Here is a 22,049-nt window from a genome sequence, read left to right as displayed (position 1 = left end):
TATCTGTGTCCTCAGTGATAAAGCACTTCCAAATCAGTGTCTAACCGTTGAGAATTAGGCTGCAAAATTATCGTCATAGACATTAGTGACCACCAACATGAAAAACTTGGACGTTTGCATGGTTATGGCATGATAAAGAAAGAACATGATGTAACATGAGGGTGGTATTATCAAAAACACATTTCCCCCTTATAATAACTGAATGAACTTTGTGTGTGTGTGTGTGTGTGTGTGTGTGTGTGTGGGGGGGAGATGCTATATGTATTTATTTGTTATTCATTTATAGGTATTATTTTTATATGGTTTTACTGGCTTAATAACAACTGCAGGCTTTGTAGAAAACGGGTTTGACACTCTAATAAGCTCCTATATAGTCTGACAACATGTACACTTCAGGTTATTCATTCTAAATGAATTCTTGGCAGTCATGCCTGGGGTTTTTGTTGGAGGAGTAGAGTAGGTACTGTTACCGGTATGACGCGCGTGCATATTTATCTCCGTCAGCAGATACGCGAGCTTCCACACGCGCGTGAACAGACAAATCTGTCACGTGACACGCAGAGAAACTCTCCACGCTCTGAGGAAAAAATAAATAAATAAATGATGCAACTCCGAAAGACAATTGCGTGGATCATGTGATCTCACAAAACTTCTCGCAGAGACATTTGAGACCCCCGCGGTTGACACATTATTAAAGCAACCTTCTCCAGCTGAGTGTTACATCCTGTAGCCCATTCATAAACTCCGTGGCGAAAGCACGACAAAGGGCCTCGCGACGCGCGTCGAGGAGAGGAGGAGACGTGTAGCTGGCTATGTGGTTTTTTTTTTCGCGCAGCTATTATTCTCGAGTGTTCTCGAGCTGTCCAAAACGGGGTCCCGTCCTGACCTGAGTGAGGTCACGTACCACGATGCGAGTGCACGCGGTGCCACAGAGATGTTGGAGCGCGCGGTCTATCATCTCATTACTGCGCCAAATAAACGCGTCAAATTGAATCCCGGACCAAAGGAACGGAATGCGACAATTTTGCATTAGAAATGGGTTGTATAAGAGATTTCAAGAGGGAACTTAATGAGTGATGAGCTCGGCTGTCCTAAAATTAATCACAAATTACATTACTCAATTCTTCAGCTTCAGTAAGCTGTGAATAGAACCTGAATAGCTGTGAAATGAACCTGAACCTGAACCTGGAAAATTTGTTTGGAAAGAGCTAGAAATATTCCTACTTTCATTTTGTTGTTGTTGTTGTTCAATATCATAAATGAATGATGGTCCAAAATGAGGTAGCGGAATATAGTTCAAAATCATTATTTCAATGCTTTACTGCCTGGTTTAACTAATAGTTTTCTAATAGCCTTGTGCATTTGCATTCATGTATAAGGAATTTAGACAAAAATATAATATTTAATAAACTGTTTAAACAAACAAAAACTTTTTTTTATGTATACTGAATGTCCTGTTTAATATATCTATATTTTAAAACTAATACATTTAAGTTAGTTTATTTTCATAAAGAACACAGTTCGTATTTAGTCTGCAAATAGACGGATTGAATCTATGGAGAAGACACCTTGTTGTTATTTCCGAAATGATGTTTTGGGGTAGCCTAAGCGCACGTTTTCACTATTATACACATTATGTTCCGACACAGTGACGCATTTTACGCACTGTGTTCAAGGAAACACCTAGGACTGGATCTCCACCAGCCAATAGGAGCAGAGGGAGATCATTTAAGAAATCATTAATATTGCCAATGCGTCAAACATGAGCGTGTCAGCGGGACCCAGGGCGCGTATAAATAACGCGAGGCGACCCGGAGAGAGCTAGTCATTTTGGAGAGCACAAAGCCAGCGAGGAACTCCTCAGTTCACTTCAACTGATATTTATTTATTTATCTATTTATTCTGAGCCTTGCTTTGGGATGAACAGACTGCTTCTGAACTTTTTCTGGGTGGCAGCATTCAGCGCACTCCTGTCAGCGCCGGGGCTCCGGGCTTCTCCAGTGGTTGGGCTGGAACCGATCCGCTGCGTCCCGTGCTCCCCGGAGCGGCTGGCCGAGTGTCCAGCGGTGGATGCCGGCTGTGAGGAGGTGCTTCGAGAGCCGGGCTGTGGCTGCTGCCTCGCCTGCGCGTTGAAGAGAGGTGACTCGTGCGGAATCTACACTGCGCCCTGTGGCTCGGGGCTCCGCTGCTTGCCCAAACCTGGAGAAGCCCGGCCCCTCCACGCGCTCACCCGAGGACAGGCGGTGTGCACCGAGAACCCCGAGCCTGATCAGAACCAAAGCGACAACACGCCAGGTACCCGCGTTTAACATGACTGCACCGCAGCTCTGCGTCCTAATAGTTCATTGCATCATGTGATCTCGCTGATTCAACCCTTCGCGAGATTTCATCAGCGTTAACAACTCACTTGAATATTCTAGATGTATAGATAGATATGCATCTTCAGCGAATAAATATAGCGAACAATAGGATCGACTATTGTAATGGAATTGCAGTTTTAAAAAAGAAATATTCATATCTAAATAAATGTCTGCTTCATTAGCTATTAAAAGCAAAAGGGCGCAATCTGTCGAGGTTAGTATAGCCCAATGCAAATTGGCGCAAACTCAATTATATTAAGCAAAAAAAACAAACAAAACTTTCTTAAAAAAACAACAACAACAACAACACAAAGTTTCGTGGTATGTAAATTTATAAAGACAATTATAGGCTACAAAAGAACAGACTTGTCACATTGTGTCGATTTGCCGGTCAAAAAGAATCTCGGCGGAAAGCGCGTGAGAGACGTTCCGTTGTTATGGTTACGTACTCTAGGGATTCTGTTAATTTAGCGCCATTTTGGGAAATATTAGCTCTGACTAAGTTATCGATTTAGCACAAACGTTTAAAAACAAAGTTTAAAACCTGTATGTAGCATTCTGAAGAGACAATTAAAATGGGAAACTACTTTAACTAAAGTCTGTTCAAGGGACCCCGCCAATAATTCTGTCCTTTCCTTTTCTTTCAGATCAGCCGGAGTTACACAACGGGCCAACCGCAGTGAATGAAGGCGGCCCAGTGGTGTTCGTGCCCGGCCACGGCAAGCCCTTCGACCCGCGGGTCATCGCTTCTAAAGAGAGCATGAAGGCCAAAATCAAGGCAATACGCAATAAACTCATACAACAGGTGAATCTAAAGCGCCAAAGTTGTTTGGATATGCATAAAGGCTTAGTAAAATGAGACTCTGGTACAATGTGCGGCCACCAGAGGACAGTAGAAGGTTTCTTGCAATGTTTTCGTATATGCTGCAAGTGGAATTAGGATGCATCATTTGATGCACTTTTTCACAGCAGCTGCATTTAAGAGTGACTATATTTAGCCGAAAAAATTGTTCTTGAGGTTGTAAATGATAATAACAATAACCAGAAATGATTAAACAATGAAAAAAATGGCACAATTATATCAAAATAACAACAAATAAAATTTTTCTTAATAATTATATTTATTACAATAATCATTATTAGTAGTAGTTGTTGTAAAAGTAGTTGAAATGTATTATTCTTACAACAGCGACAACATAAACCACCAATTATACTTATTATTGTTATAGTTTTTGTTAATAATAATTTCCTAAACAATTGAAATGTAAACATATATATATATATAAATATTTAATTTTTTTTTTTGAAAAACTGTGTTTTATTTGAAAAATGTTTCTAAATAACTATATTTGATCTTTCTAGGGTCCTTGTCATATTGACCTGCAGACAGCCCTTGACAAGATCACTAAATCACAGCAGAAACTGGGAGACAAAATGACCAGATTCTACCTTCCAAATTGTGACAAACACGGTCGCTACAAAGTCAAACAGGTAAGAAGAAGGGCCTTGTGTGCAAGTATGTGTTACAGAAACCACCTGACATCTTGATTTCACATTGAGAGTTTGTGTGTTGGTATCTAAAGCTTAACGTGTGATATTCATCAACACGATGATATATGTGTGATGTCCAAGTGTTAGAACCACACTTCACTGAGAACTAGGCTGTGCATGCAAGCTTGTGTTTCTAGAGAATGAAATAACCCGTCTCACGCTCACTCTCTCTGTCTCGTTCTCCCCGCAGTGTGAATCATCTCTGGATGGTCAGAGGGGGAAGTGTTGGTGTGTGTCATCCTGGAATGGGAAGAAGATTCCTGGATCAAGTGACCTGCCAGCAGATGCCGAGTGTCCCGAGGAACTCAACCACTAATCTGTCTCACACACACACACACACACACACACACACACACACACACACACACACACACACACATGCTGGAGGATCTGAAGTGCTCAACCACTGATCTCTCTCTCATAAACATACATATTATACCACTGATTTTTATCATTATATATTTTTAAAAATATCTTAGTATTTATTTATTTTTAGTGGTGGTATTTAATTCAGGTACACTGTTTTTGATTGGTAAACTCCCAAAACTCAAAAAAAAAAAAATATTTTTCTGTAAAAAAGAAAAAAAAAAGAAAATGTATTTTACATGAAGTAACCAATACTTATTTATTTAAACTGAATGTATTAATTTCGATATCTGAATAAGAATATTTATTCTTTATGTCTTATATATATTTTTGTATGGTGTAAATCTGTATATTTGCTGTATATAGATGTCTCTTGTCTTAGATTTCCTTCAGGCTTGCTTTGTTGGAAAGGACTGTTATGGAAAAAAAGCACTGCATGACCAAACCTCTTTGTCACTGTCCTTACATTGCCATATTTTTATACTGTATATGTTATTATTATCATCATCATCATATTTTAATAATTAATTCTTTGTTTTTGTTTATAAATATTGAGATTAGATGGGCATAAAAGTGGGAATCTTTTTTTCCCAACAATCCTGTGTTTTTTACATGCAAGAGTATGGATTTTCATAGCTTTTGAAACGGGTAACTGCCTGTTCCTACCTCTCTGTCTTTTAAGTTAAGATTTTTTTTTTCTTTATCAAGTGTTTGTAAATTGCTTGTCTGTATCATCAAAGTGAGATTACAGTCTTACTGTATTTGTCGATCATGTTTGTGTTGTCTAATACTGTGGTCCATTTATTATTTTTTTAAGTGATGAGGAAAAGAGATTCAGACGTTGCTTCACTCCAAAGCAGTCGCTCATGTGTATAATATATTTTTCATGGTTTGTAATTGTAAGTCATTGTGGGTAAAAAATAACTATTTAATAAATCATCTTTACAAGCACCTCATTGTCAGCTGTTTAAACTCACCCTCGGGTCAGACGAGAAGCTGCAGTGAACTATGAAGCAAGACTTAATCAAACTCAATTAGTATTGTCAGGTAAAAAAAAAAAAAAACACCTGAACATAAAAGAGCTGGTTAACAAAAACCACAAAGTGCAAAAAATTCCCATACCTTTCTCGATTTCTCCTGCTAAGGCTTGATTATGTTCTGTCTTGTCTATATTTAAAACTGCCTGCAGGGAGAACCGTGTGTGTGGGCGCATATGTGTGTCCTTATCGTGGTAATCTCAAATGAGCCAGACTAACTATAGCTCAGTATTTTGGGGAACCGGGCTCCACTCTCTCTATGGTGCCTTTGACCTGGGCTGTGTTTGTGCTGGCCGGCCAGCAGAACCCCCCTCCCTCCTTTTTCCTGATGACCAGCCTCCGTGGCACCACCCTTTACACCTTAATCTCAGTCCTGTAAACCGCAGGAGACAAAATTTAGTTGCTTCATTGAAATAATCCAGCCAGACATTGGGGGTGTCTAAATTACCCAATTAGAAGCAAACAAACACGATATGGAAGGTAATTGTAACACTTTGTTGTGGTATTTTCATGGAATTTTAGAATTCATTATAGACACCTAAAATTAAATTGGGAGGAAAAAAAAGAGTACCTTCTTGAGTGTTTGAGCGATTTCATTTCATGAATTGTAGCATCGCAGCTTCTTTTTTAGAATTGGCTGCGCTGACATGCCTCGGACAAGCAAATAACTATGCTAATGTGAATGGGGTCTCTGTGTGTAGATTTAAGGAGTAATGACCTGTGTGGGGCTCAAGCTAGAGTGTGAAATGAAGCGCTTCAAAGATGTTGACCTGTTACACACAAGATTTTAAATCTCCATTGCCCCTGGCACTCTGTTATACTAATGACAAAATTACTGTAGCTAACAAATACACTTTCTGTGAAAGAACCATTGTTTTGGAACTCTTGATGGTGACACTATTCACCTTATCTAAAATGAATGAATGGGCTCCAAATGTTAAAAACAAATCCAAACTGAATACACTTTAGGAATAGTTCACCCATGAATAACAAAAAAATCTGTAATTTTCTCACCCTTGTGTCATTCCAAAACCTTTATTTCTTTATTTTGTGGAAGAAGACATTTTAAAAAACTGCTTTTGTCGGTTGATCTCGACAACAGTTGAACAACACTGGACTCCACTGAGTTTCACTCTATGTACAACTTGTACAGAATTTTCAATTTAGGGTGAACAATCCCTTAAATTTTGTAGAAGCTGTGAAATTACATTAATTCTGTCATAGTGTAAATAAAAGAGTGTTTACATTTTTTATTAAAAAAACAAACAAACAAGGCATTAAATACAAATTATATTTGGACAAAAAATATTTCCTTTCTTGAAGAAAGTGATAGCTGTATAATTTCTAGTTTAGTAACATAAAAGCTTTTTAAAGAATCAAAATTTAAATGAAAAAAAAAGCAAAAAAAAAAAAGCAATTACCCGTGAACGGAGGGATCTTTAAAAGTGACTTGCGGGTGAGAGACCCTGGCATTGCACAGAATGAATGTGGCAAGCTTTCTTGAAGATCAACTAGCTTGAACATTGACCTTGATGTTCTTTGAAACACAAGCTTGGCCTCAGCTTTACTGAATCTTGGCGTTCACTTTAATTTAGCTTAGTTTAGCTTAGGTTAGCTAAAGTTAAGCTTAGATTTAGCTTAATTCATACCGTAGAAGGCCTACATAACCTGAAGATTTAAACTAAACCTTACACAAAACGATTCGAGGACAGCATCTTCGCTAAGCTAACAAAAGACACATCGTACTACGCACTGTAGATAAACAACAAACCTAAAACAAAAACCAAAGACTTTAGTGATTATATTCCCAAAAATATGCTGAGTTCTATGTTTCACTACTGTGCAATCAACGGGTCACTGAATTGTTCTCAAAAACAAAGTTTGGATCAGCTTATATTTCTTTCTTGGATAAATAATCTTTTTAGCATAAAGTTCACATGCCTCTTTAGCTGGTCTGAAACAATATACTGTATATATTCATATAAAAAAAAATTCACAAGACAAAATTACAAGTTAAGGAAGGGCTAATAGCTTAGCACACTCGTATGCTCTTTCCCCATAATCAAGTCAGATAAGGTGTAGCACCAAATATTTTTGTTCGTCTTTTCTTAAGCTGTTTAGGAAAAGGGTGAGCTTTTTGTTGACACTATGCTAATAAGCTAACGTGTGGGCTACCTCTCTGGCACCCTCCACCTTTCAAGTCTTTTCTCAGGAGGTCAGTTTTGAGACAACACTAGCCCTGGTTATCGAACATGGCCGCCATGTTAGCCTGTAGCTTTACTACTGGGGCGATCAATATGGATTTTTAGAGAGGCAGAGGGCGAACAAACCTGCGACACATTTCCACACGGGTTTTTGTTAAGGCATCGATTTCACAAACTGCCATAGCAACACTGATTTTGCAACGGTAATTCAGGGCACTGTGGCGTTATGGTTACATTCAAACCCATAAACAAGACGTCGCGCAAAATACATGCTAGAAATGTGATGGACAATGATAGTCAGCGACTGGAGCTACAATCAAAGTGCTTCATAATGTTTTGAAAGTGAGATAATGCCCATGCGGTGCATATCAATGCTGTCCCGACAACACAAGCTAACAGCTCTGCCTCCGATGTAAGATAATATAAACAAAAAGGGTGTACATCTAAATATGTCCTGGTATAGAATCGTTTACAATTGGTCTAATTGTTATATTTATCTGTTGGCCTAGTGACAGGCTGGATTACGTGTTCAGGAGGGGCCAAAGTGCATGAAGTGCTTGTGCTTCAGATGGAGTCTATGGCTAGAGCCGCCTAGTGCCACGGAGCATGCCCAGTTTAAACGACCCTACACCAGGAGGGCAGAAACAGGAAGTAGGACTTAGAGAGAGCCGCCCGCAGAGAGCGATACATGCTGTAGCAGAAGAGAGAGACGGAACAAGTACACAACCTCCCTCATGTACACAAGAGTACATAGCGTGCCGTTACGGAGTTAAAATTTGTTTGTACTTTAGACTATGTTCACACTTCCCTCTCAGGATACAGTCCAAAACTGAAGACATGACACTCTGTGTCTCCTCCTCTTGTTCTCCCCACTCTCCTGAAGTGTAAAGTGAGGTTCTGGTCACGTGAGTCCATGCCTCAGCATACAAGTGGGAGGTCAGCTTTGGGACAGCACTTTTGAATTTGTATTTATGTAGTTCTTAAGGGGAGATATCCCTCTTTGTCTCCCTGTTTCCACCGCTCTGCCTCTCTCTCCCCTTCACTTTGTCTCCATGTTAATGCAGTGGACTTTCTCCTTTCCGTCGTAGCCGGGTATGGGTTGTCCATACTTGTCTACGCACCAGCAGTAGCCTCTTCTGCGGCCTTTGGATGGACTGCACTGCGGACACAGTGGGTGAGACAGGAAGAGAAATGCATAACCATATGATACTTGGACAGGTATATGCAAAACAGACAACATGCTCCAAATGGAAGAGACAGTGGCATAAACACATTTCTCATCGCATCACACTTATGTGAGAGCTAGTAACACGGATACTAGAGCCAGAGAGAGAACGAGAGAGAGAGATTGGGGTAAAGAAATGCCAGAGGGGATTTAAGGGGAAGTATGTTAGGAAAAGAGGGACAGAGCAAGTGAAATGCATTGAAATATATATATATAATGCACAACTATAAAATATCCCATTTAATTTATATTCAGTGTGTATATTATTCATCTGCTCTTGGGGAGTTTCAATTGATAATTTTAGGGTGCAATTATTTATTATTTTTATGTAAATCCCAATATCCCCTCACAAATATCTATCCCTCTTGGACCCCAAAGCAATTGTACTGGCTGAGACAAAAAATGTATTGATAAGGCCAAAGTATAATTAGTTTTTTTTTTTTTTTTTTTTTTTAAGTGATTGCTAGGGTATGCGTATTGTATGCGATGCAGATTTTATCATCAGAACACTATGCACACTAATAAGTGCTTGTGTGCAATTCTATTTAAAAAATAAGTAAATTTTTATCACATAACTTTTGAAGTGTAAAGGCACAGACATTGGACAAGAATTAATCTTTTTAGTGCGTATGTGTCAAATGTTGCATACTCAATGTGTGTTGAACTATGTGTGTATGCTAATGCTACATGCTAATGAATCCAGCGAGAGCTTGATGAGGCGACGCGGAATGAAAAAGTTTTTCACGTGTTGCAGTAGTAGAGGTAGCACAACTATTACTATATATGAATAATCCCACCCACTCTAAAGAGGTACTAAACTGCAGTGGAATCGCAAACTGAGCTGAGTTGCGCCATGCCGTACTGAGCCGTATCGTACCACGCAGTGGAAAAGTGCCATTAGTCTACTAGCTTAGCACTAACAAAAGCTAGTTAAGAAAATCTCTTTTGATAAGCTAACTTAAGATATTCTTAGTTACGATGAGCATGTTTTTATGTGCTATCTAATATGGATCCCTCAAACAGACTTTTTGTATTTACGGATTACTAATTGTAGACTACAAGTTTTACTAAATAGGTATCTAATTTTTTAAATTGAAGAATGTTTTTTTTTCTACATGTTATCTTGAGAGTTTTTCCCATTATCTTATTTTTAGTTTTAGTGTAATTATAATACCATTCATATATATATATATATATATATATATATATATATATATATATATATATATATATATAGTGTTCCTGTAGCTCAACTGCTAGAGTGTTGCGCTATCAAGCGTGTGTAAAGTTCAGTGTGTAAATATATATATATATATATATATATATATATATATATATATATATATATATATATATATATATATATATATAAATAATATAATTTAAAGAAGAAACCAATCTGATGTATAGTTGCAATAGAGGCTTAATACAATAGAAAAGCACTAAAAGTTTTTCAGTTAGTGTTTTCAGCTTGAAATTGTAAATTGGGATAATCATAATTAATAATCGCAATAACAATTTCAAGGGAATTATCGACAATTATGATTTTTGTCATAATTGTGTAGCCCTAATGTCTCTGTCAGCCTGCTGCTGATGAAATTGTGATTTTCTGTACAAAAAAACAGTTAAATTTGACCAAGCTAAAATATTTGCCATGGACTGTTAAAGGGCTTCTAGGTCTATTTTAGGAAACTGGCATAGATTCAAAGTCATCTGGAGCTTATTTTATTATACTACACAAGCAAAACAAACACAAACATACACACACAAACAAACATCCACACCCACCGACACACACACACATCCTCATGTGGTACATTCATTAATGAAAATCTATTCTTTCAGACACAAGGGGAAATGAGGTAACAAACAAGAAAGAACGAAGGAAAGAAAGATAAACAGACATTGTGGAGTGCATGAGTCAGAGAGAAAGAGAGAGAGAGTGAAAAAGAGATCAAAAGCAGTTTTATTGAAAGAGTACCAAATTAAAATACCTCAAGCAGAACAAGAGCAGTCTGGGAATGAAACCTGGCCTCTACAAGGGGCTGCTTCAAATGCTACACTCAATCTTTCAATTTCAATTGTCTCCCACCCATTTAATTTTTTTTCCCTATAACAAATATTTGTATTTTACTAAATAAGTAACATATCACTAGACTTCTTATTTGTTTGGTCATGAGTTTGTCTGCATCTGAACAAAAGAGAAAGAATGAGTGTACAGGAAGCCAGTGCTTAATTTGTAAATTATGAAGTCCCGGAACCTGGACTGGAATAAATCAATTGTATGAAATAAATTAAAAACGTGCATCACAGTCTTGCTTATAAACGTACATTAGATATAAAAATTCTGTTCTTAATAATTAATGAATTATGGTTACCTTTTGTTCTTTTTAATATTGCAAGTTATCGATCACATTAATATTATACTTGCTTATTCATTAAACATATGGTCATTGCATCAATTTCTTCCAGAGGCGTATAAGGTGGGGGGATCGACTACATGCTACAAATAGGTGCTGGATCCAATTCCAGAGGAAGTGGATCCAGATCCTGCTTATTCCAGAAAAAAATAAGCCAGGCAGGAAACTACTCAGTGCAGAGCTGCTATGTATTATGGGAATGTTCCATTCAGACTGTACAGTCACACAAGATGCTTTCCGTTTGATGTAAAGGGGACTAATAATGACTAAAGCTAGGTATTTCATTGTACCACAGTGTCCTAACCAGGCAATAAAAGTGATATGTTAATGTAAATCAGGGTTTTTTTCTCAACTGAACGCACAATTTCTATTTATTTGCTGACGCCGAGTGAAATCAAATTAGTGACAAATCTTTATCCACATAACAACATAGTTAAAGTCCTGTCACATATGACTAGAGTCAAGAACATTACATATTATAATACTGTACATACCCTTAAAATGCATAGTGGCCTGATTGATGATTGATTATTGCATGTCTACACATTCTGTATATGTGTGTATGTGTCTGTATCAGTATCAGAGAAAAACAGAATAGCATAAGTAGTCAGCATCGCAATTTCCGGAGGTTGCAAGTTACAACAGACCTGTGATATCTATGTAAAGCGGGAGAAAGAGACTATCTGTATACATGTCTGTGTAACTGTATGTATATATATATATATATATATGTGTGTGTGTGTGTGTGTATCACATAGCAAGACTCAGTCAACGTTGGCCCATAATGATGCCCTTATGGGCAGCAGGAAGGCGGAAGGTCATTAAAAGCAGCCACAGGGTAAACACTCATAAAGACTCATAAAAAACGCACACACATACACAATATGTGAATGCAACAACTGCATGCGAATTAGAACAGTGGTTGTTTTCTTTGCCAGACTACACAAGCAGTGTGTGCATGTGTGTTTGTGTCTGTTAAGTAGTATGCCGTTTGGGATAAAAGCTGACCCTGGAGTACATTATCATTATATAGTCATTTTGGTGCAACTGCAAGCACAGAGGGTAAAAAGATAACAAATATGATATGCAAGTCAGAATCTTTTTGAGTGGAAGCATGTGCACCCTGGATCATTCCCAGCATGCCTGGCATTCTCTTCTAGCCTCTCACCCCGCATCACTGAGATCCTATTCAGCGTGAGAGCCTAAGTGGACTGCCTGACCATGGGAGAGCAAGGAAAGCCAGTAGATGAGGGGGCAGAGCAATGCTCCAGCCCAGCGCATGAGTACAGTTACCTGGAAGAGAGATGCATCTGGATTGGGAAGAGTAAAGGGGGTTGGCGGCCCTGGGGGCCTCCGCTAACACACAGAGCCAATTCATATAATCAAGGTTAAAATTAGCATGGATTGGACTCTGCTCTCCCCAGGAATGGCCTTCAGACACACATACTCCCACATACGTATACAAATGCTCCCATTACAGATCTTATTCCGGGAAATGTGTAGGCACCACCAGGCATCCAGGACATCTACAGTTCACTTGTGTGAGAATGTATGTACAGGAGTTTGTGCATGTTTGTTTTTAATGCCAAAATAAAAATGAATGACTTTGATCTTAGGGTCGACCAAGACTTAGGTTTTGGCTTAAATCACCAGGATGTAAGCAAAGAAATTTCAGTTGGATTCAGTCAGAGGGGAATCTGATCGGCTTGATCTTCATCATGTGTGGACACAGCCTGTCATACAGATGTTCTTCTATTATTACCAGAGATCCAAGCGTAGAGGTTTGATTTTACAAAACAAACTAGACTCTATTTGTGCAAGCCAGATACAGGAAAAGGATATGGCATGGTTTGAATTTATGTTGTTTGTGCTCAAATATACGGTTTGTCTTTTGCTGGCGCTGTAAAACCACTAGACATTGATTAGTTGAATTGTTAACCTGTCACTGTCCTTTCTTTCAAACATGGATTTTAAATGGATAATCATGAACAGAGGGCAGGAACAGGATTGGAAAATGTCAAAGCCAGATTTGCACCTACACTTACTGTTAGAGCATGAGAATGGTCTCCAAAACTTTATTTGATACAGGTGCCACTATGAATCTCTCTTAGGTATTTATGCAAACCATCTGCAAGGCCCTTGTCTTTCCCCTTAAGGGTTTGCAGAACATGCTTCTTGGGACCTGAACTTATCACTTTCTCGTCACTCTGAGATCTTAGCACTAGAGCACAGCCTGTTTTCTTCAGAAACAGAGGGTCCCTTCAGTGGGTTACATGTTCAATGGAACTACCTGTACATGCTACTAAGCATGTGTTTGGTTATATGTGTGCATATCAGGGTAGACTTCATACTCTGTAGTTTCAGCATGAAGCATCTGCTTAACAACACGTGTTTCACATTGACTCTAAATCTCATCCTCTTTTTGAAACATTTCCATCTCTAGGTCTCCAGTGTTGTCATTAGGCCTTCGGGGTCACTGTGGTATCTGTCAGAGAGGTTTTCCAAATTCACCCAAACTCATTAGGGCCATTCAGACAAGGCCTTTTGACTCATGTTCTTAATAGGGGGTTGCGGGTGACTCACAAATTTCCGAGAATTGCATTTGCCCCCACTAACCACTTTGTTCAGACTCACTCATGCACCCTGTCAGTTGAGGAAACAACAGATACTTTCAAGAACCAGCATGCACATACAGATAGGCCCCCACCTATTTTTCCGATACTGTTGTGACAGTTGCCATGACAGTTACTTATCGTTTTGTACACAGATGGTGGTAGAATAATAGTTTGAGAATCTGGGCTGATTATACAAAGGTTGCATGTTTGATCCCAGGTAAGGATGGTCTAAAAATAGGATGCCGGTTTCCCCCCTGAGCAAGGTACTTAGCCACAAGGGGGATAGGCCCTGTAATTGGTGCAAAGTAAGAAACTTTAAATAGAAAGCATCTGCAAAAGAAAAGTCAAGGCATTCGGGTAAAAGGTAATTACCTGTTTTTTCTTGTAGAAACCCTTTTGGTCGCAGTTTGGAATGCGGAAGCCTCTTGGGTTCAGCACATTTGAGATCTTTAAATTCTTCATAACACTCTCCATCTCCCGACGACATGGGCCCTGTACACACAGAGAATGCAGAATTATAAACTTGCAAACATGTGAGGAGATTGGACATGCAAACAAGTAGAATGGCAAAAGAATGTACACTCCAATACATACTTTGTCTTAAAATTGTAGGTTGGTGGAAGAATTGTGAGTGCTTACATATTCAGTTTCTCTCTTTGACTCCAGACTGAAGTTGTGAATATCTGTATGAACCCCTCTGGAAACTGGTTCCCCTTTAAAGATCTGACGTATCTTTAACTGATCTCTTTTGATCGTCTCCTCTTTGTGGTGCGACATAGGATCTATGGACTCTATTGCCATCCTCGGCCCTCCCTGTGTGTCTCCAGAAACAATTGTTGTGTCCTGGACTGTCTCAGCGCCCCCGGCGCCAGTTGCCCTGGTACCATTGGAGATATGTTCCTCTCCTTCCTCTTCAGGGTTATCTGAATCAAAAGATAAGTGTATTCATAAATATGAACAATCTGACTATTAACAAAAGCAGCAAAAACAACATTTGTACAACTGTATCTTTTCATATGAAACAGAAAAGCACAGGGGGTCCAATCCTGATCCTGGAGGGCCAATATCCTGTGGAGTTTATTTCCAACCTGCCTAAATACATGTGCCTAGAAGCTTCTAGAAGATCTTGATTAGCTTGTTTAAGTGTGTTTAAGTGTGTTTAATGAGTACTGGTCTAAACTCTGCAGGATAGCGGCACTCCAGAGGCAGAATTTGACAGCCCTGGAATAGCATAATCCTAATCTATTAACATATAAAGTAGATCACCGATGACATCAATTTGTAGGCCAGCCAAGATGGCTACTTTCCTGGGAATTTATTATGGATTGGGGTTTTAGCATAGTGGTTTTAAATTTATGAGTAAGGTTCAATGTGACTAACACTTTTTGAAAAGACTTATTGAGTCCTACCTAAAACCAGAATTGTGAAGTTGTTGTGTTTATTTAAAATGTAAGTTGCTACAATTGTTGTCTGAAAAAAAAAACCCAGAAGCTTCCAAATTCAGTTTTGAGCTATGACTATGTAATTTATTGAGTAGAGCAAAACATTAAAATCTCTGCAAGTAATGTTTACCGCAGGCCTTATTTCACTCATAAATCGAAAAACCACATTTCTAAAAAAACATCTGAAATTCCAGAGGGAACCCGTGGCTAGAAAAGGCTAATTGTCTTCCAGCTTTTAGGACTACAGACTGAACAGCTCTATTCTAAGATTCTTTCCCGCCAGAATAGGCATTTTACTTGTTTTTACAAGCAAGCATTTACAATAGAAAGTGTAAAAGCTCATCAGAAAGACAGAGTAAAAAGTAACAGAAGAGAAAAAGATATAGAAAGGGGGATAGGGAAGCAGAGGAGTGTGAGTATTTACATTGCACCGAGTTACAATCATTATAAGCAGAGGACAGACCACCTGACCCGAAACCCAGAAACCAAATACAGCTACAGGACGAAGCGTTTGCCTGCCTTCAACTAACATGGTCCGGTAGAATGGTCTAACCAACAAACATCCATGCTTTCCTCTCTGTGCCCAGCTGAAGCTTTGCTGTGGCTGCTCACAAAACCTATTCAATGCAAATGTGGTTTCATTGTGGTCTAAATGTCCTTTCCTCTCATCCCACACCATTCCTCAATACGTGAACCCTATACTCATTCTACTAAATAACATTTAGATGTATTATTAGTGCATTTGTATCAACATCCCTATTTCACTTAATTATTATTTACTTTTAACTACTTGATCCATTTTAAGAATAGGTCAACCTCGGTCATCATCTACTCATCCTTATCTCATTAAAAACAAGTGTCATTTTGTAACTCAAAAGAAATTATTGAGGAAAATGATAAGGCTTACAATGAAAATGGAAGGTAACCAGTTTCGGTATGAAATAACTACTTTATAATGCATAGCACGCTTGAGACCATACACAAATTCCATTGGTTCCTGTATATACAGTATCATGAAGGTGCAAATTTGGAATGTGCAGAAACATGAAGAGGATTAGAAAGTGAATAGCAAGTTAAGAGTGGGTTTGTTCCTCCCAGAAAACATTTGTATGCCTTTTTATGCACAAAAGCATATAGACTACTTTTATGGTGCCTTTTTGAAGCATGACCATGTCCAGTCACCAACCATTATCCTTTTATGTAAAAGAGCAGCAAGGACATTCTTAGATATCTCTAGATAACGTAAGGGCTTTATACGTTTGGAGCAAGGATACAGTAAGTAGATGTTGATGCAAATTCCCTTTAATTTCCCCTAACAAAATATTTGCTCTTGTATGTCATTTTGATAAGAAAACCTCTGCCTCTAAGCTAAATGTAGAGAGCTTGTTGCTGGCACAGATTTCGCAGGACAACTTCATCACTCTTTTAAATGTGCCTTTGAGCAGCCATTTACTGTGGACAAATTCAAGCACTTGAGATACAATGTCCCAAAATGCAAACTAATTACTGTTTTTACTAACTGCATGGCAATTTCTCAAATGCAAGTAAAAGGGTTGACCAGTAAAGGGTCCAGCAAGGAGTGCATTTGTCAGCTTCAACAAATGCCTGGCGAGAGCAGTGGGCGAAGATGAATTACGGCACTGTTTAAACATGCTGTCCTCTTGGGGTTTTACAGCTCTTGTCTGTTGAATAAATATTCAGTCTCTGGCCGAACAAAACAAAGCAGAGTTCTCGCAGGAATGAGAGACTAATAAACAGCTGGAGGAGAAGAGAAATAGATATTTAGAAAAAAAGACAAACAAAATGGGCTTTTAAATATGGAAAGTGAGAGAGAAAGACTGGGAAAGAGGGTGGTGGAACAGGACTGGCATCGAGAGATAGATGAAGGTGCACAAGATCTGAATATTGTGAAGAACTGTAGAGATAGTGGACAGGATTCAGCAGAGTGAAAGAGTTAAGTGAAAACAGGTTTTCCACGTGTGTGTATGTGAATAAGTGTGCACTTGTGGCATACCAAACACTCCTCTGTAGCCATGGAAGCTGCTCTCCAAACCAGAATTAAACTAAGCCTTCATTGACGATGACATAACAACAACAACAACAACAATAACAACATCAACAGCAACTTCTGCAACATAACAAACTCGAACAAGGTAAGCAATTGTAATGATCGCATATAATGACATCTAATAACACGTGCGACATGTCAATGCCTGCTTCCCTTGCATGACCCACCGTACCTTCCACATAAACAAATCCAGGACAGAGGAAGAGAATGGAGGGCCATCTAACTAAGGAACTTGAAAAACATTAAAATTGAACCCCACTGTAAACTTTTAGAATTTTTTATGCCTTTTTCCAGCAACCAGTGGCCCGTTTTGAGTCACTCAACCTCACTATTTGTTCAATCCTAAATGAGCAAACAATTTATCATTCTGGTGAAACGGGTAGAACGTGAATGAGAGGGTGAAACAGACGCAGGGTTTTTTTTCTTCTCAAAAGTAAAATGAGTGACTGGGCACAAGGCAGGTGAATTTCACTACCAAGGCTCTGGACGAGAATGAATCTGCCAATTAAGTATATAACTGCATAAGCACAAACAACGTCATAACTCATAACCTCATGATCTTTCATTCCTCTTTCTCCACCGTTCCCACCCAGAATCACACAGGGCCACACTGCTACCAGACCAATCAAGCCCTGCAAAAATATTATAATTCATGTGTTGCAGGCCATGGGGTGGAGCCACACACCATGGCAATGGAGCTCTGCTTTCTGGTTGGCCAGAGTGTGTAATTACCATAAAGTGTGGTATGATGGGAAAGGAGCACTGAAAAGCATCATGGGCTCAAATGAAAGGGCAGCGGAGGGAGAAAACATGAGGTAAGGCACTACTGTAAAACAGTTGGCGCCCCAAAACTGCTTTTTAAAAGTGACTCTGGGTCCTAACAATAGCCTTTGTGTGTGTGACAATGTCATGCTTGATTGCTTCAACACACCACAGCGGCTCTATCAAATAACTAGAGAGGATAAAAACAAAGTCAGTCAGCTAGTTTGACGTCAGTTATGACCAAGAACGCTACTTATTTTGGTCGTGTGGGTCCGCAGCCTTCCCTGTCTTAAAGGAATTCGCTAGGATGAATGTGTTGGCTTGGTGCAAGCTAATAAATGCATACTAAGTGATGCACAATAAAACCTTTGACAAAGGTGCCGCTGGATCTTTTCTTAGCTCGTCCGCAAGGTAAGGACTTTGTTAGAAATCCTATGCCAATCATTTCCATTTTGCTTGTTTCTTGACCCTCTCAATGAAAGTTCCTGAGCCAGTAAACATCTAGAGAGCATCATTCACAAAACGGTGATCTCCGCTCTTCTGCAGAGACTATATATAAACGAATGTGGCATTCTTAACGATTGGGTTGGTGAAGCCAAATTTTAGTGCACACACACACACAGATACACAGAGCTGTTTCTCTCTCCATCTCTGGCTCTCTCTCTCACATACACACATACACACCACACACATAAAACAGCATAGAGAGGCCGCTGTAGCGCTGAACCTCGAGAACAACGGCAGTAGTGTGGGGCCGTCTCTCGGTGGCTGGACTTCATGACGACTGCCTGTGACCGGAGGTCGCTGCGTCATGCCGGTGTTCTGAAACTCTGACCTACCTGCTCAAGATGACCTACCAGTAGTCATGTTTAAAAATACAATATCTCGTCAGGCAGAAAATAACTTGTTGGGATGTATTACCAATGTAATGCATTAAAAAAACAAGAAAAATGTGTTGTCATGCAGAAAATATATATCAGGATGTCAACATGGGTAGCTTATCTTGTTTATCTAGAGTAACCCACAACTCTAAAAAACCTGTTTAGAGATGTTAATGTCTATATTGTGGCATGAATGCAGTGAAGCTGTGGTATGTGATGTATCTTATGAAAATTCAGTGGAAAAGCCCCCCCCCCACCATACAGAGAGAGAAAGACATGCAGCATTATTAACCAGTAAACATATAAACCATGTTGTACACAGCAGCGTAAACTCACACTGATATACAATTGAAACACAAGCCATACGCCCAACAGTATGGATAGTGTTTGATGGGATGTTTAAGACACCACACATAAACACACTGTAAATTATGGGGGGTGGTGGGGTGGGGGGGGGGGGGGGGGTTGGGTGTCCGACCCCACTAAGCACATGCTTCACTGCTGAAAAAAAAATAAAAAAACATTTTTTTTTTTTTAAATTATTATATATATATATATATATACTAAAATAGTTTACTGGTCCTACCTGGTCTACCTGGTTATCATTTTTATCTAATAGCCCAACCAATCTCGGGGACCATCATAGGCTGGATTATGCTGGTTTTGTTGAAAGAAAGTATATGTGTATATAGTAGCCCATGTCTGCTTATGCACCTACTTGCATGTATAAATGTTTACTTACAAACGTTTCAGTAAACCAAAAAGTTATATTACAGGTCAGTCAGAATGCACTTCTGAACAAATATCCCTCGTCTTAAGAGGTAACCATAGCAACAGTATGCTACTCGAGAGTGTATCGGACATAAAGTCCGGTCTTTATTTATCCTTTATTAAACAAACCGCAGGTATATGCTACAAAGTTTTAATTTAACTCACAAGAAGTCTGCTCCCATTAAAGTCACTGAATAAATAGCATACTGCGCATACGGTACTCTAATGGTGAAATGACGGCTGTGAGTTATTTACAGACAAACCGTGTGCGCTTACCGTGTCCGTGCGATTGATTGCCGCTGGGCTTTTTGTCCGGTGCCTTCGCACACACGCCCCGTCCCTCCAGCAGAGCCTGCAGAGGTTTGCTTTCCCCGGGGCGATGCTGACAGCTCAGCCCGGTACCGCAGCGCCCTGTGTACACTCCGCACGCCTGGCCCTCGGTTAGCGGGCAAGTCATGCAGCACCCGCAGCCTGGCTCCTTTACCGGCTCGGGGCAGTCCCGGGGCAGCGGTTTACACAGCACCATCGCCCCGTCGTCGCATGGCTCGCAGCGGACCACTGGGCTGACGCTTTCAGCCCGCCGGGCGAATGCTGCGAGCAGCGCGGTCAGGCAGAGCGCACACAGTCCCGTCATGGAGCCGAGGCGCTGAAGGGGGTAGATGCGTGGAAAAACGGTGCGTCAGATCACCTCACCTGGATATATGATTACACTAAAGCCCGAGCACTCAACATATGCCTTGGGAAAGTAGCGGCGCTTTGGCTTGTGCTGTCACGTCGGTTTGACAGGACTGTGAACGAAGCGGCTGGGTCTCTCCATCTGTAAGTGAGTTTGAGTGGAACTTCAGGTTTTATACAGGCAGGAGAAGCACGGGCACTAAGTCACTCCCCTCGGTATGAATTATGTAGTCACCGGTCTCGGTCTTAAGGGACCGCGCGCATAATTAGTGAAACCATTCAACAAAAGAGACGTGGGTGGAAAACAGGGAAATCTTGCGAGGGCTTTTAGACCGGTCATTATTTGGAAAGCTGAAAAAGGTAGCGAGTGACGCCGCTAAGGTAATGTAACCAACATATGAAATAGGCAACATCAAACATACACATCAAAATAAAATGAACTTATGTAGACTAGTAAAAATTAGAACATTCAACTGCTTGGATGCCCCAATAATAAAATAAAATAAAATAAAATAAAATAATTAATTAATATTTAGAAAATTGCCTTTAAAATTGTCCAAATGAAGTTCTTAAATGCATATCCTATTACTAATCAAAAATACAATTTTGATATATAATTAGGGTATGAAATGTACAAAATATCTTCATGGATCATGATCTTTAGCCTACTTAATATCCTAATGATTTCTGGCATAAAAGAAAAATCGATAATTTTGACCCATACTGTGTATTGTTGGCTATTGCTACAAATATACCCGTGCTAATTATGACTGGTCTTGTTATCCAAGGTTACATATATTTTCTGATGATATTAGACATCTGAATTTATTTTAAAGTAAATATTAAGGGTAGCACTATATAAAAAATTTTCACCATAATGAAAACAAGGCAGTGAAGGATAGAAGTAGCGTGTTCAATGGACTTTACTGTTGTTTAACAACAAAACATCTTTATGGAAAGAAACACTGTAAAACAATTTGAAAGTTGTGTTGCGAAAATTACAGGATCTAAACCCTTTATAGAGTGTGTGCTATTGAAAAGACTGTAAGCCAAACCACTAGTCCTCTTTAGGGTCATGGTACATTCGATACAGACAAAAAGAAAACTGTTAACAATAGAACAATAGAAACATCAGCTTAATATTTATGGAAAAAAATAACAGCAAATAAAATGTTCACCAAATTTTAAGTCAAAATTAATGAAATCCACTGTATATATTTCAAAAACATTACACAAATATTTTTTGAAATCATGCTCTGAGAAATACGTTTAGACTTGACTCAAAATAATCAAATAGTCTGTTGAAATGGCCTGACGGATGCATCTGTTTATTTTCAGAACAAAAATACAATGGCAACCTAATCCAATGGTTTCGGTGTCTTCTTGTAATGTGTACAAAACATTAAAAAGCCAGCCCGGACCAATTTTCACCAATGAATATTAGAGGAACTCTCAGAATATTGTGGAAAATGCACTTTGGGTGGTCAGGCATTAGCGGTCTCATGACACCTGCTGTACCAAGATCAGCCCATTCATCCATACAGAATCTTCACTGACCATTTGCAACTTTTCACCATCCACTCATCCATCCAACTAGTAACCTTGACCCCCGTGACTCCTCACTGGGCCTGTGGGAGAATAATGTTGACCCGTGAATGTTCACGACAGGCCT

General features: G+C 39.3%; 2 protein-coding genes across 3 annotated transcripts; one reads left to right on the top strand and one right to left on the bottom strand.

The window, feature by feature from the left end:
* The first annotated feature begins 1,801 nt into the window (after positions 1-1,801).
* On the top strand, positions 1,802-5,228 carry LOC132106961 (insulin-like growth factor-binding protein 1). 2 transcript variants are annotated; one of them, XM_059513081.1, is made up of 5 exons: positions 1,802-2,295; positions 3,008-3,165; positions 3,723-3,851; positions 4,102-4,254; positions 4,291-5,228. In XM_059513081.1, exons 1-4 carry the CDS (start codon positions 1,920-1,922, stop codon positions 4,225-4,227), a joined length of 789 nt encoding a protein of 262 aa, XP_059369064.1. In that variant the 5' UTR covers positions 1,802-1,919; the 3' UTR covers positions 4,228-4,254; positions 4,291-5,228. The 2 variants fall into 2 exon arrangements, with proteins under 2 accessions (XP_059369064.1, XP_059369063.1); XM_059513080.1 differs by having other exon boundaries at positions 4,102-4,258.
* A 1,211-nt stretch (positions 5,229-6,439) lies between these two features.
* On the bottom strand, positions 6,440-20,550 carry LOC132106958 (insulin-like growth factor-binding protein 3). Its single transcript, XM_059513077.1, has 4 exons — positions 19,979-20,550; positions 14,418-14,701; positions 14,151-14,270; positions 6,440-8,677 (listed from the first exon to the last, which is right to left on the bottom strand). Exons 1-4 carry the CDS (start codon positions 20,334-20,336, stop codon positions 8,558-8,560), a joined length of 882 nt encoding a protein of 293 aa, XP_059369060.1. The 5' UTR covers positions 20,337-20,550; the 3' UTR covers positions 6,440-8,557.
* Positions 20,551-22,049: the final 1,499 nt, after the last annotated feature.

The sequence above is a fragment of the Carassius carassius genome, chromosome 27 (assembly GCF_963082965.1).
Source record: "Carassius carassius chromosome 27, fCarCar2.1, whole genome shotgun sequence".
NCBI classification, from domain to species: domain Eukaryota; kingdom Metazoa; phylum Chordata; class Actinopteri; order Cypriniformes; family Cyprinidae; genus Carassius; species Carassius carassius.
Note: the sequence above shows the minus strand (reverse complement) of the source record. Positions and strands in the feature narration are given on the sequence as shown.

Excerpts from the sequence above, each read along its gene's own strand:
- LOC132106958 (XM_059513077.1), bottom strand. The coding sequence starts at position 20,336 with ATGACGGGACTGTGTGCGCTCTGCCTGACCGCGCTGCTCGCAGCATTC. Across the intron at positions 14,271-14,417 it reads CAAAGAGAGAAACTGAATAT|GGCCCATGTCGTCGGGAGAT; the intron begins GTAAGCACTCAC and ends CTGTGTGTACAG. Across the intron at positions 8,678-14,150 it reads GTTTCTACAAGAAAAAACAG|TGCAGTCCATCCAAAGGCCG; the intron begins GTAATTACCTTT and ends CTGTGTCCGCAG.
- LOC132106961 (XM_059513081.1), top strand. The coding sequence starts at position 1,920 with ATGAACAGACTGCTTCTGAACTTTTTCTGGGTGGCAGCATTCAGCGCA. Across the intron at positions 2,296-3,007 it reads CCAAAGCGACAACACGCCAG|ATCAGCCGGAGTTACACAAC; the intron begins GTACCCGCGTTT and ends CTTTTCTTTCAG. Across the intron at positions 3,852-4,101 it reads GTCGCTACAAAGTCAAACAG|TGTGAATCATCTCTGGATGG; the intron begins GTAAGAAGAAGG and ends TTCTCCCCGCAG.